The sequence below is a fragment of the Vanacampus margaritifer genome, chromosome 2 (genome assembly GCF_051991255.1).
Source record: "Vanacampus margaritifer isolate UIUO_Vmar chromosome 2, RoL_Vmar_1.0, whole genome shotgun sequence".
NCBI classification, from domain to species: domain Eukaryota; kingdom Metazoa; phylum Chordata; class Actinopteri; order Syngnathiformes; family Syngnathidae; genus Vanacampus; species Vanacampus margaritifer.
In genome coordinates this window covers 12,200,653-12,216,617 of record NC_135433.1, presented here as the reverse complement: position 1 = coordinate 12,216,617, position 15,965 = coordinate 12,200,653, and the positions used below count along the sequence as shown (strand labels likewise).

At 42.3% G+C, this 15,965-nt stretch overlaps 1 protein-coding gene across 1 annotated transcript in view; it reads right to left on the bottom strand.

Moving 5' to 3' along the window:
• The window catches only part of tnrc18 (trinucleotide repeat containing 18), a 65,554-nt gene extending 54,508 nt beyond the window's left edge, over positions 1-11,046 (bottom strand). Inside the window, exons 1-2 of the mRNA XM_077555897.1 lie at positions 10,862-11,046; positions 9,105-9,467 (exon numbers count right to left, since the gene is read on the bottom strand). Of these exons, the coding sequence (XP_077412023.1) occupies positions 9,105-9,312 (208 nt within the window). The 5' untranslated portion in view covers positions 9,313-9,467; positions 10,862-11,046. The remainder of the gene's footprint in view (positions 1-9,104; positions 9,468-10,861) is intronic.
• Between the last annotated feature and the right edge of the window lie 4,919 nt (positions 11,047-15,965).

Genomic DNA, 15,965 nt, shown 5'->3' with positions numbered 1-15,965 from the left:
TGCATCGGCCTCTGTCAAGGGCAATCTATCTTGTCTGTTTGACTTTTGTTTTCTAGCTTAATGCTAACACACAATACGAGAACAAAAGAGAAAAACTTAGATAACAAAAACGATCATCAATGACGAAGTTGCAGTAGTTATAAACCGTTGTATGTACATTAGAACATAAGGAGAGCACACAAAAATACTCAAACACATTTTCCTTTATCCACTGCAAAAAATTGCTAATATTATTGCAGCTTAGTCATGACTGTCTTCTGTGATTCATCATCAAATCAACATGTGTGTGTGTGTGTGCGCGCGTGCTTGTGTTAAGTAACAAAAATCCTTTAAACTTTGGAACACCGTTTGCATTTATGTGGTCTCGAACTATTTGAAAACAAAAAAGACATAAACAAACAAATAAATAAATTATAGATAACGATTTGTGCACATAAAAATAACAAAAAAAATTTAAAAAATTACACTGTCAAGATTAAAAACAAATGACGCTGATAAAAATTTTCATGTAAACATTACATGTTATAACGTCTCCTCTGGCATAAAAAAAATAAATAAATGCATGACCATCGCCAAGCTATTTGGAATTAAAGATATGTATAAATTAAATAAACAACACACATGCTGTAACTAGTTATTGTATTTGAAGGAAATAAAATGGTTTTCTGACATTTTACCAGCCAGCCCCCCAAGTCATAAGCATGGTCACAAAATGATTTATCCTTCAAAGTTCAGTATCTTTACATCTACAATGCAATCATCATTTTATCTAGTCCAGTGATTCTCAACTACTGCACTGTGGCACATTATTGTGCCGTGTAAAATCCAATCCAATTTCATGTAAACGTTCCAAAAAATGATAATTTATTAACTGCAAGTCTGCAAATAATGCATCTTTGTTTATCTATCCATGGCAACTATGTATAGTGACAGCCGCAGGCGGAACTATTAAATGCAACAGCAGAAGGTATCAAATGAGCATGTGTATTTCAGTGCACTGTATATATACAGTGACATTTCTACCTGGTGGTGTGCCAATAGATTTTCTAGTGTGAAATGTGCGCCTTTGCTTAATAAAAGGTTAAACACTACCTTAATCAATGTGCATTGGGTCTGCAAGATTGCGGAGCAATTCTTAAGACCTCGGACATTCCGCCCCCAAGTCAGCAACCGCAGTGTAATCTTCCCAAAAATGATGATTAACACAAAGCTATCACCATACACGACTTACACTTAGAGCAGATACTAATGAACCGCCGTGCTTCCAGCAGCATGTTCACAAAGTGAAGTGTCGAACAAGTGTGGAATTTGCTTGTACAGTTGACGTACAATAGAAACAGCGTGGAGTGCGAAGACGACAGCCAATTGTTGATTAAACAAAAGGAAGGATCAATGTGCCGGAATAACACTTTTCCCTGACGCTTTCACAACACTACACATTGGCACTGTAGTGCGAGAGGGTCTTACTCCAAATATGCAACCTTTTGTAAGGGGACATGCAGAGACTCACCAGGCAAGCATAAAGACAAGCCACCACTCTGCATGTGACCTTTTTCATTTAAGGGATTGTTCCGGCAGAGCAGACAAGTTAGCTAATGCACTGAGTATTTCAACATGCTACAGCATGCTTATTTGTGCATCGCCCGATGTGTGTGCGCGGGTCTATCAGTCTCATGTTTGACAGCTGTATGCGCGAGCTTTGCTTGTGTGCCGTTTGTCTGCCTCTGACAGGTTTATTGTAGAAGGGCAGCGGTGCCTTGTGCTTACCCTTAAAGAGCCTGTTTTCTTTCCTGAAAGATTCAATTTATCTGAGAGGGGACGTGTCCTCCGTCTTCTTGCGCGCACACACACAGAGACGACTGTGCCTTGCTCACATATAAACACCCACACTCACTACATTAATATTAACGTAAACAGACGCTATCCAAGCAGCGTGGAAGACAAATTGGTATTGGCTGAGACAACACAGTCCTGCCCTACAAGCTGCATGAATTATACTTGCACTCCAACACCTCACCGGTGTGCATAAGTACGATATGCATGTGTGAGTCACAAAGAGAGAGCTTTTGAAGGGCTACCACATTCATCTGACTGTATGCGAGTGCATTGTGGTCAGGATAAATCTCTACGCAGCTCGTCCCAGGGGGAAACGCCGGGCCCGAGCAGCAATAAGCACAATCACATGCTCCTGTTCCCACACACAAGACATTTCTTCCCTGAAGAAGAAGAAAAGATGCTTCCCACCTTGGGGACATCAAGCCAATAGAGTCTTTTTCTTCAGTTTGTTCTCAAGCCCACACCTCAACACCTTCATTGGCTGCTCCTTCTCTCCAATAATCATTTGGTCACTTGTGCATGCACAAGCTACTCCGAAACATTGGGACTGGCTTGATTTCAAAAACAGCTGTAACGGACAATTGCTTTACTCCAAGTCAACTGACACCCTGGCAGTTTGAATCTGCATCTGGAATTTATACATTTATACAGAAGTCACGGGATCGCGAGGCCGCCCCTCAGGGTCGGGCAACTTTCCAGCGAAGTCAGCTTTGCTTCTATTGAATTTACACCAAATGTTATTTTGTTATTGACTAATGTCACCCCCCCCCCTCCACTTCCTCAAACGTTACTTGTGTAAGCAAGACGTATGCAGAAGATTTAGCTTGACGCTCTTTGCATCGGTACACGTTGAAACGTTTGGTTAGTGGAATCGATTGGATTACAAACATTTGCCGATACTGCCCGCAACGGACGACTAGAAAATGTATGCTCTAAGGTAGGATGGCTCTCAAAACACGGACATTCTTGCGTCTTGTGTACTGTCGGATTTTATTGGTTGCTATGTGCATTTATCAATTGTGTATTTGAGGTGAAGAATCTCAGGTTATTTTTAAACCAAGTAGCTAGTTCCCCCGAACACGCTAGCTACTGGCGCTAACATGTTACAACGAAAACAACAACAACAACAACATTGTTGATTCATCACTAATATTCGTACACTTTAATTAAAATTTCAACTTTTGGTCTGCTGGGAAAGGAAAATAAGAGACCTTAAGGAGGGTATTTGGAGAGATCTCAAAATCGAACATCTTGACCACAATTCTATTTTTAGCCAGAGCTAGACACGGCTAGCGGCTCACATATATCACAATCGCATTATGGTAAAAGCATTTTTACCATCTTACAATGACACTTACCTTAATCAAAATGGTCAGAACACTCTTTGGTAGACTTTGTTGGTTGGAAACCCTTTCGATGTATCTTTGTAATTCTGGACACTTCTTTGCTGTTCCCATTCGACATCCACAATGTAGGGCAAATGACGGCATGTGAATACTACCATTTCACATCTTTGTTCGCCCAATTTTGCACTCGTGAACAGCACACGTGTGCACCATTGTGAAGCGGTTCGTGACAATCCGGAATGAATGAACAAATGAATGAATCAAAGTAACTTGTAGTAAGCAACACGAGTGCTCCTCAGCATTTGGTTGTGTTGTCTTGCTGGTTGTTTGCCCCACGAAAGGACTGCCGGGTCGATAGGTGGGGGTCGGTGACGTCATGTGAATACTAAGTATACCCACAACACTCATTACTCACCAGCGATGTCATACACCACATCCACAGCAGTCATTTAGAAGGTGGGGGGGGGGGGGGGAATCACAATTCCAGGGAAATGCAATGCAAGTAAGCATCAAGGCTTGAAAGTGTTGCCAAAGCTGGGAAATAGGTCATTTTTGTAAATTGCACAACTAAACACTGTCTGGATTGTCAACATGCATTAGAAAATAGCCTTCAAATGCCTCCAGCTTTTTAGTAACAGTAACAGTGAATAGGGACTTTCTGGCCTTGTCTCGCCCATTCATCAGTGTAGTTACATTTGTGTAGGTCCTACATCTGCTGCTCTCCATGCACAAGGGAGGTAGCAGGACAGATGGCCTCAATCTGGTGACGAAAGGCTTCAGCAGACCTCCGTTAGACAGAGGAAAATGTATAGCCACAAACAGCGACTCAAATCACATCCTTTTAGACTTGGTGGGAAAAGTAGCTAATTGTTTATAGTTTAAAAGTTGTTCGTGATTAAAAAGCTCAGAATCAAAAGGTGTGTTTCTTTCTTCTTTCTATATAATTCGTAATTTGCCAACCTGTGACATACACAGCTACCTGCAAGTATGCGGGCAGTGTTGAATCAAGAGTGTCTTTTACACCAACATACAGTACCAGAAAATTGATGTTAATGAGGAATAAATAAAAAGTACATATTAATCCAACTGTACCTTTCATACAGAACCCAGCAAAGCAAGTTATTACAACAACTGTGTGCCTTTTAATGCAGCCACGTATCACGCAACAAATCAGATCATTAGACGCAGGATGACGTCAGAGCCAGCATCTGGTGTGTATTAAATACTACTAGCAAATACTACACTAACAATTGCTTTCTACATTGCAGGGAGGGAGAGGTGAATGTCAGGTGTTAAACTTTACACATCGTTCTTGGCACTGCTCTACAGAGAGCTCTGATACTACACCTCTGAATGACCCAGACGCATGGAAAAAAAAGATTGGAAAATGCCAGATTTCACAGGTACTGCAAAAGGATGTTAAAGCAAACCATGGTAAGGGTGTGCTAATCCAATCTGCTACAAAAGTGGAGTGCAAAAAAAAAAAAAGCTTCAATTCCATGCAACAAAAACACCATCTTAACTAATTTGATTACTCACTGGGTACTTGCTTTGAGTTCTGGATTCAAGCTGCTTGTGGTAATGAAAAGTGTAACATCACTACCATTTGCAATTACCAAATAGCTGTCATGTTGTGAAGCCAGGGTTTTATTATTGCAAGCACGGGACTGGTATCTTGAATCCTGTTTGGTTGATGTAATCTGTAGGGATTTGATATTGAAGAGAAGCCATAAAGCCAAACGACCTGATTCATATGCTGGTGTGTGGGCTGGTGAGTATGCGGAGGGAAAGAGTCAGCAAGTGAGAGGGTTAGTGTGTGTGTGAGCAGACACAAACACATCCCACAGTTTCATAAGGGACAATTTTTGGACCAGTGATTGGATCAATTTCACTTCACAGCCCTCCCTCTGAATACACCTGGACATTGTCCACACAATGCAAGATGTTTTAAGTCCTTTTCACAGCAAAAGATGGAAAATATATATATATATATATTTTGTATACTGTATATATGTGACTCAATTTGGTGTTGTCGTAATACCAAAAGAATGCATAAAGAACCTTGACACCGGTATTGAAATGAAAACATGCCAAAAAACTAAAACATCAGTCAAAGTAGTGATATCAGATGAAAAACCATGGAATTGCAAATTGTCCATTATCCTCACTAGGGGCATATGTGTTCCTCTTGATAAAACACATATTTGACTCAGCAGTTCGTCAATTAAAATCAGTGTAAAGCTAAGATGAACCTCTTCTAAATTTGACACATCACAGAGTATAGTAAACAACCCTGCCAAAATTAAATAATAATTAAAAAATCGTCAAATACATAAAAAATACACTTCTTTAAATGGTGAAAAAAAAAATCAAGATACTCTCTCCACTCTGAAAGGTTGTAGGCATGTCATGCCTCGCTCAACTGTCAATCAAATACAATTAACTGCTATGACCTGGGAAAATGGATGCAACTTTCTCATGCATATACAAATAACTACATGTTTGAGCCACGAAAGCATACCAGTCTCAATCCTCCGGTGTAAGGACTATATCCCACCAGGCCGTGGCAGGGCTCTTACACACAATGAGGCACTCTTATGTCGAGGTCAGGCTACATGAATGTAGTAGGCTACACAAATGTACCGTAGTAGAGTTTGACCCGGCAGATGTGTCACAGACAAATGAAGCGCGTTGTGGCCGATTTTGAGTTGTCTTGACATGTCGTACCCACTCAGTGTGACATACTCAATCGGTCGTCTGGCTTCTGGGACGCTTCGCGACCACAACAAACATTGCCTGGCATGCATAAATTGTTTTGCTGATGAGAAGCAGGTGTGCTGTGGCATCTTCTTGCTGATTTATTCCCATTATTTTTGTCAATTGCACAGTAGTTAGTAGTGGAAGAAAAACGATGCCAGAGAAAACAGATGACAATAACATCTCTCTCATAGAGTAAATGTAAGGCAGACTTAGGGGTGAGAATCAATAAGTACCTGACGATTCTATTCGATTCCAATTCAGAGGCCCACGATTCAATTCGGATGCATCCCTACACTGGCTTACATTTTATACTCTATGTAAAACACTGGCATCTTTTTAAAACGATTGCAGAACTCAAGGAAGAGCAAGGATTCATATTTCACACTTTAAATGTTATTAAAGTGGCATGGCAGCCTGGTTTGAAATAGTGTGTCAGCACAACTTTCAAAAAGTACCAATGGCGGCATTTTCTGTAACAAATGTCTGTAAATTCTCCTATAACAATGCATTTACAAAAACATATTTAAACGTATTAATATGATTTAGCGTAAGCTGCATTTTAATACTTGAAAATGCAATATGCAGGAGACAACAGTGTTTTTTAGCTTTTTATTTAAACTTTAAAAATCTATTTTTAATACCTCTGAATCGATTCAGAATCTTTCTAATACGACGAACGATGCGAACAAAAAAAAAAAAAAAGATCATCGTTCCCACTCCTGGTGTGGCATGTCCTACGACTAGTTCCTCAGCACTGACCAATAGTTAGATGGAGCCAAACACACGTCGTTCACTGACCAGGGCATTGTTGCTCCCTTTTCTGCCCAAGATATTTTGCGGGACACAAGCGTGGGTCCATGCCGGAATTTGGCTCCACGGGCACAAGCACATCTCACGTAATCCTGCCATTGCTAACTACCCTTGCCTCCGTCTCTCCAAATATTTTTAGATTGCTGTTGTGTTCATATTAACTATATTACACCGCTATTTAAAAGTAATTAAATGCAGCTGCATAGTATAGTTGGTGGCTCGTCCATAATCCACACTACAGTATTGATTAATTGCCTTGTTGAATGCAATCAGCCGAGCACAGGTTTATTAGTCAAAACCAAAAAAAATGGGCTTGTTAGACTTTTATTTGCGCTTCAGACCAGTACAAAAGGTTGGGACCATTTCTTTCTCACTCCCAATATGCAAGAGAGCACTGTGGCTGCATAGTCACATACTGCTGCCTGAAGCTGGCTGTGTTACTGTCACTCCAAAAATAAAGATTCTGAAAACAAGTGATTTTGTGTCATTTTGAAACGCACGGTATCGCAGCAGTGCAAAGCGAAATCAAATATATACAAACTGTCCACTACTTTAATCAGTGGGCCTGGAAATGATTTCCATGTCACCCAAGAATCTGAAGAAGAAAAAAACTGTCATGGCGCAACACACACAGTCAATAAGCTCTTAGCTCCTAATGCTGATTGCATGGTTGACGACATGGTGAGCGTGTTTGTGTGTGTTTAGGAGTAAGGGTGACAAAATGAATGCTCTTTAGTCTTTAGACGTAGAGGGTCTCGGTTCATTTTACCTCTGAAGCTGTATGCCCCTGAAGCTGAAGAATTCTGGGCTAAATGTGCCTCTAAAGCCGATGACATCTTCGTGCATGTTGACACACCCCAGTACAGCGAAGTGTGGTAAACCTTTGGCTGTTATTATTTTTAAGAGCAGAGCGATGTCTGTCACCTTTGCATTACGCCTTCACCACTACGGTTGAGTGTTTTCTTTTTACATCTAAATATTAACAGTGGATGGTTTATTTTTAAACTTGTTTGACGGTTAAGACTGTGCTTGTACGCTTAAAGATTAACTTTACTCGCAAATTTACTCTAGAACATGTTTTTCCCCATTGATGTTTTACTGAAATGTATTCCAAATTTAAAAAAAAAAATCTGAAGTCAACCGGTGTAAAAAAAAATAATAAAAATTGTGTTCATCTCAGTGGTTTCACCATACACTGTACCCCACGTGACACAAACTACACACAAACCACATTCGACAATAAGATCGAAGAATGGCGCTCATCTGAAACATTAGCATCTCTTGGGGTTTACCCTTGAACAGAAACCAGAGAAACTGTAATAGTATATCTGTCTGCAGCTACATGACTTCAGGGGGGACGTAACACGATGACAGTATTTGTCAGACTTTCCATTTCTCCCCCAAAAAAAAACCACATCCACAGCTGTAACCTTTCCTCCTCCTCCATACAACATGTGTTTAGAACCTACAGTAGAGGGTTCTGACGTTCCCCTGGTTGACCACAAGACTATGCGCACACATACAAAACTTCCATTACTAATAACAGGAGGCGACGTGACATGGCAGTGCAACTACAAGGTAAATCACTAGCTCAAAAAGGAATAACAAACATTGCATTTGATCTACTGACTGGTCAGGCAACGCAAAAACACTCACTAATCAGCTAGAATAACACAAGGGGGTTGTTAAATGGTTTACAGCAAAGTCCCTTTATTCCAGCAAACGCATAAGAACATTCAGCTCGCCCTTTCAAATATAGATTTCTCAACACAAAACAGAAATGGAAAGAGGAGCAGCAGCCACGGGCAAAATGTTCCCAGAGAAGAGTGTTCCTGAGCCGTGCAGATGTATTGTCACTATAATAAACGCCGCAATCCAGTCCAGCCAGCAGTAAGTATCACATTGCTGCAACATCACACGTCGAGCAGTCAAATTCTGACAACACGCACAAGCGAAGCAACATTTGGAACATGAATGGCGGTTTAATGGTCCACATGCAATCCAAGAGCACTGCACTCTGGCCTGCCCACTGCTGTGCTCCTGTATGGGCCAAGTACTTTTCCACTCATGTGCTGCCCATCGAAAGCGTGGGAATCCTTCACACATGCCTTTCTTTCCTATCTCAAACTTGCCCCGGCTTCTTTTTTTATTGTTATTATCATTTTTACAGTCACCGCCTCCATAAAACAAGACGACATCTGGTCTAATTTCCCACATTATAACATCATCCAGTAATGAACATGCATGCCAAGTGACACAAACAGGCCGCCTTTAAAGTTAATAGTTAATCCTTAGGGGTGTATTTTATGGCAGCTGTGCTGGCATTGAAGTAGAGCAAAAATGTATACTCACTGTGGTGTCCGTGCAGGTTAATGGCCGATGGTAAGAATTTTCCGGAGTGGAGAGGTGGCGGGTGAGTCGCGGCCAAGTGGCCGGGGGAAGGAGGGATCCTCCCGGCTGCTCCTGCAGCCCCGAGTCGGTGCGGCTCCACGGCGAGCCCCGCCAACAACGGGGGAGGGACGTGGACGGATCGGGGAGCTCCGAAATCTCGGCCATCCATTATCCACAACAGGGAAAGTTAGGATAAGAAATCGTCCTTTCGGATTGGTGAACTATTCCGAAAAAAGCCAGTTTGGGCTATAGTAATAATAAAAACAAAAATAATGTTTTTAGTAGTCCGGGAGATTCGGACTCATTTCCAGCCATTCTGCCGACCTGAGAAACAAAACAAAACAATCACTTGATTTACATTACCGGATTTTTTTTTAAGAGATACTTTCAATTTGTGCATTTTTTCATCGTTTCGGCGATCATGCAAGCGGCGCATATGTGCTATGACGCAGTTCAGGGAAAAATACTTAAATCCGACTGTTGGTTTGATATCACTATTATACGAGTTAAACTCAAAGTAGATCATTTCATCGCGATTGTATCTAAATAAATCGACAGCTTTGTGGTTCAATGATTTAGCGTAAAAGTGGCGCTCCGCCCCCGATGCGAAGCGAGCATTCAGCCGCTGAAGGGCTTCGCTTCCCGGGGAAACACAACCAGCACGCACCGGGCAGTGGCTCCGCGCCGCCATGAACATACTCGGCGATTGCCGCATGGTAACTCTTACGTTCATATTTTAAAGCATTTTCGGTCAGATTCACTATTTAACACCAATTTAATACTCAAGGTTGTAGTCATTGCGAAAAGCATTTCGAACCTATTAAAAAAATAAAAGTTGTAAATAGACAGCGGTCATTAGTCAGAGCCACCGTGGCGTTTTGTTGCACACAATTTTAGTCCGGGGCTACTCTAAAATGACATTTACGATCAAATGACGTCGTCGATGCATACTGTATATTATTTAAGTGTGTTTTTAAATGACTTTGAACTACTTTGTAAATTAGCTTTCTGGGAACAGCACTTAGTCTCAAAATAAATGTAAAATAAATGATTGTGGTAAAAGCAAAAGGCTGGACACATCGTGCTGCCTTTTACGCAACTATTCCAAAAAATGCACAAGTCAACTTTAAAAAGAGGGCGGCTACTAATTGCGGCTTTAAGAGTTATTTAAAAATAATGAATGGGTCCGCGCAAGAAAACCGAATAACGCACAGTCACGTCGAAACATAAACGTGATTTCAACGCGGTGTAATGTTTAGAAGGCGAAAACAGAGCGAAAGTGGACTTAACCTTCAAATGCTGCAAGCAAACATTACAGCAATGACTCGTGATATGCAGGCGGGCAGGATCTCTTTCTCACACACGGCTCACTCGGCAACAGTTTTGTATTTTTGAACGCAACACCGCACGCACAGTTAGTTCCCCCTAGCAATGTTAATGAACCTAAAGGCAGCATTTGGGCTGTGATCTGCGTGGTTCAGTGGCGGAGAAACACGACATTAAGAGCCACGTTTCAAAGTTTGCAGCCAATCCGTTAACGGCTAAACTTTCTCTGGCATGGGGGGGGGTATTTTTTTAAAAAGTCACGTTTTCACTCCGTAGATAATCTCAAAAGAGCCTCCGCGCCCGGCCAAAAACAATGTGGCTTGTGAGAAACAGCGAGAAATCAACATCTTGGCGTCCGAAGACAAGTACGAAAACAAAGTCAAAGTCCTTACTTGGAAAAGTGAGGGATGTTAAAGAAGCGAGGACACGATTTAAAAATGCCAATGAGTCTCGCAAAGTGTGTCCAAGTTGCTTGGAGAACTGCTGTAGTCCATTCCAGGCTCACTCGAAGGTGAAATGGGGGGTAAGAGGGGAGAAGCGAGAACCCCCGTCTCGTCCGTTTACTCCTCAGCAATGAAACGTAGCATTGTTTTACAAGCCCCGCCCTCCTCGATGGTAACCGCCTGCTTAAAAGTCCCCGCCCATTGGTTGACCAAAAACTCCTCTGTGATTGGCTGAATCTCACGTCGATCAATTTCCAAACACTGGCCCCTATAAAAACCAATTATGGAGCGAGAGAGGCAGGGCCGTTTCAAGGTCCCCTCTCGCCTCACTCTGGACTACGCGATCAAAATTGAGGGGTGCTGTTCTTGGTTGTGGGGTTGCAAGACGACCCCCACGCTCACCAGTTCCACATTGATTAGAATAGACGCGCAAAGCACGGGGGAAACGGTGAAAATGCAGTGTTTTTCATGTAATTTACTACTGATAGATAGAGAGAGAGAGAGAGAGAGAGAGAGAGAGAGAGAGAGAGAGAGATAGATAGATAGATAGATAGATAGATAGATAGATAGATAGATAGATAGATAGATAGATAGATAGATAGATAACAGACAGGCAGGGCCACCGTGACTGCTTTTCAGGAATCTTCGAGATGCAAATGTCCCATAAAACCCCTTGGGAAAGTGGTGCAGCTCTGTATGCCTCCTTTGCGCATTCAGTGGGTACTCAAATTTGCATCAGAAGAGGAGGAAAATGTCGTTGTTTTTATTTTACTTATGCAAAAACTCTGCTGGAAGCTACAAGCGAACCCCGAAACTTCCCACTGCGCTCCCTATCCACTCCTCCTTCCCACAGCATCTGAAGCTGCGCGACTGGGTGTTATGCAGTTCCAACAAATGTTGATTAAAAAATCTGACACGGTTTCAAGTTGCCCATGTCACTCCCCCTTTCCCGAGACTCCAACCCCTCCTCTCTTGACAGTGTCGGTTTCAAGGCAGTCCTCCAGTAGCGTAAACCAGGAGGCTACGATTCCGTGAAGGAAGAAGCTTTCTTGTTCGTCATTAAACGGAGGGATAAACAACCCAAATTACATACACGCGCCTCGATGAGATCACCCCTAGTCGCAAAAAGGACAACATAACCCGGATGAGGTAGAACTAGAGGTTGATCGTTCATTTGGAGCCCTCTCGGCGACTCTCACCCTCGACAGGACCCGAGGAGGGAGTGCCCAGGCTGGGATCAGATGTGTCCGATGTCCCGCGCCGAGCCCTCCGAGGGGACCGAGGCGCCCTTTGTTCTCCTCCCTCCAACTGAGAATCCACACAATGGGTGCAGATTAGGCTCCCATTGTTGCTCTCTTCTCCCCACAAACATTTGGCAGGTTTCATCTTCTCCTTGTTTTTCTTGTCAAATTTTGCGGCCATGGTGGGGGGTCTTATCTCCACTTTGGAGGTGGGTGGTTTATGGAACTCGTTCATGCAGAACAGTTAGGAATATAGGACGTTTTATGCATCATATTTACAGCACGAATATGAAAGTATTATGTTATTGTATTGTTACTTACTCGTTTCACGCATCCCACTCGATCTGTTCAAGAATAACCACAAATGCCGCAGAAGCAGTATTGCACACCTGTTTTTAATGGCGGTAAGTAGGCTAAAAGTCACACCAAATTTACATTTATTACCAATGTCGCCTAATGAATCTCAGAATAATATTGTTGGGGGTTTTGGTCAATACATAGTAAATGATTAGAGCTGGTGACAAGAATATCTGATTAGGCATGTGGCTTCATAAACCCTCAGGGGACACAGCACAGAGACAGCATTGATTAATTCAGTTGGGGGGTTCACTGCTCTCTGCAAAGGACTTGTAAATAAATAAATAGAGGAAGATGTGTCACAAGCAGCCACCCCTCAGTTCATAAAACAGCCAGAAGAGACCCATACCCACTTCTTTTCCTCAACCACGGTGAGCAGCAATAAATAACCCACCTTTTAGGTGACCCCGCCCATTCTGCTCACACACTTACACTCAGTGAGAGCTTGCATGCCCACGGGGCTAAATCCTTCACCATCTCATGCTCCAGTCCGTCCTGTTATAGTTATTGGGGCGAGTACCACTGCATTGCAGCACGACTAATCTGAGGACGGGTTTAATTGTAGCATTGTGGTTTCTGATGGGCTCAAAGATACATAAACAAACACACTGTATGACACACAAGCCTCTGCCATGAGTGACACCAACCCCCATATGAAGCAATTCAACATACTGGTCTCATGGGGTAGCTGTCAATCACCAGATGGTGCCTTGCACGGTTTTACTGGAGGTGGTAGTGGTGTGTGTGTGTGTGTGTGTCTGTGTGTGTTTTCTTATACAAACTACATTGTGAGGACCAAAATACATCTTAAACCAACAGATTGAGGACATTTTTGTGAAGTGAGGGCATTTTGGCCAGTCCTCACAACTCAAGACCTCTTTTTGAAGGTCAAGACTTGGTTTTAGAGTTTAGGTTTGAATTGGGTTTTGGTTCAGGCTAGGGTAAGGAATGGGGGTAGGCAATCATTTTTGATGGTTGGGGTTAGGGGAAGGGGCTAGGAAATGCATTATGCCTATGGATGTCCTCACAATTATGTAACTACAAATGTGTGTGTGTGGTCTTGTTTTTTTTACATAGTGGGGCCAACATTCTGGGATTTCACAGAGTTGTGGGGCCCACCCATCCATGTGGGGCCATTTTGTTGGGCCCCACAAGTTTAGACCTCTTTTTGAGGGTCAAGACTTGGTTTTAGAGTTTAGGTTTGAATTTGGTTCTGGTTGAGGTTAGGGTAAGGATTAGAAGTAGGCAATCATTTTTGATGGTTAGGGGGAGGGGCTAGGAAATGCATTATGTCAATGAGATGGCCCCACAAAGATAGTAAAACAAACCTGTGTGCGCGCGCGCGTGTGTTTTGGGGGTGGTGTTGCATGTGGTCACACACACACCCATTTAGTCATGTTACAAAAATACATAAAAACACTCATATAGGCATCAACTGCATAACATTTACAGTTGCAGCAAGGTGCATTAACAAGCTTGCGGTGCACAGTGAATTTTGTGAGTCACTTGTGTTCCTGTGCACAATGTGTGCGGTCAGAGCTCTGAGAAAACACAGGGGGTTCCTCACAAACCGACAATCGGCAAAGCACAAGGATGCTCAAAAACGCAGCACACCTCATCATGCTATTGTACAGTAAAAAGTACCTGCAAGCGTTGCAATCGGATACGATTTCCATTATTATCTTTGCTCTTGAATTTGCGTTTCTTCGATTTGCACAATCCTCATTGCTTCTCTAATTATCTTCAATATGCTGCCTCGATTACTGTCTTATTGTTGTTGCCAGGCAACAGATAGATATTATAGTTTCCGGCTCACTGCTTTTAGCTTTGAAAGCCGCAATAATCAAGACACTCAATGGGGAAACATCAGTACTAAATAACTAAGGCCCATAAGCAATCTATTTATTCAAATTTAACATTCTTTAGTGCTGTTGGCTCCCATGCAGTGGTGAGACTCCGCTTGCTGAATTAATAGACTGTTTCGGTCGCTTTAACATAGCCCAGCAGGTCACTCTATTAAACCAAACTACTGCGACTACTTTGCGTTACGCGAGCCACCATTTATGCCTATGGCCAATTAATTCAAAGTCTTTAATGAAACTAACATGCATGCTTTTGAATGTGGAAGGAAGCAAGCACAAGGGAGAACATGCAAACTCCATACATGAAATTCAAACCCTGAACCTCAGGAGGACTGCCAGGCACACATGCTGTCCTTTTAACCATAACTGTTATGATACTTGATGTTTAGAGGACCTCACAACATTTTTATTGCAAACAGGCTGCATATTTTTGATGCCAGACATGTTTCAGAAACCACAAAAAGGTCAATACGGAACAGAAACGTTCCTTCATGGGTTAGAATCTACTTCAGTATGTACACATTTAGGAAAGCTTATCATACTATTGTTAAACCTGTATTCTATGTGCTTTTGCAGGACAAATACTGTATATTCATTAGCTATATTTGGTCAGCCAAATGGAATAAACAATTCTGAACATCCAGGCATTTCTGATAATTCCGCAATGCAGCACAATACAATTTTGCCTGTGACTAGCATACAAACCAGGCAGATAGTCAAACGACATTGCATCAAATGTTAAAATCAAAATAATCCCCACAAATCAAATTACAACGATCCAAAGTCCAATGCTTTGTTTTCAATGAGTGGAGAACTTCCTTTCACTGAGTTGACCGCCATTTTGACTTGTGACGTACGCTTGGAATTGTCAGGTCAGCATTATTTAGTGTTCATTCGGGCATCAATTTGCCCCTCATGGGTGCGAAACAGCACCTGGCTGAAAGAAACCACTTTCACATCTGCTGCTGTCAAGTCAATCGAAGTCATTGATATGTTCAAGAAGAACTGAGCTTCGGGGGAGCATTTTCCTCATTCGGTAGACTTCTGAACACTCGAGGATAAAATGAAGAGGGGCAGCAGCAGTATGATGCATTATTTTCAGCAGGCCTTTTTCTGCCAAACATGGTTCGTGCGGTGCATTGGCTTCACCTGCTGGGGAAAGTGAGTACTGCATGTGTAAGTAAATTGATGACCACATAAAATCTTAATCGCATTAAGCCCCCCCCCTTTTTTTTTTTTAATATATATATATATTCGCAAATAGGTGTGTGTGTGGGGGGGGGGGGACGTCTGAGTCAAGCACAGAAACATTTGCGTGCACGACACGCAAGCAGTTTCCCTGGTCGTGAATGTTTTGCTGGGAGGGCAGTAAAAGGATATCAGAGAGGGGAAGCATTCTCAGCAGAATCGTAGGGCGGTGCGGGCAGTGGAATAGAATACATTTCCAATACTGAAGCACACAATCTATGTGAATGCAGCTGGGCTGTTTGCATGCACGCTGCCCTAAAAGATGCAAACTCATAAAAATAGCGAAGAGCACACCAACCTCTTATATATGCATCTGCTATATATATGCTATATATGTATATATAT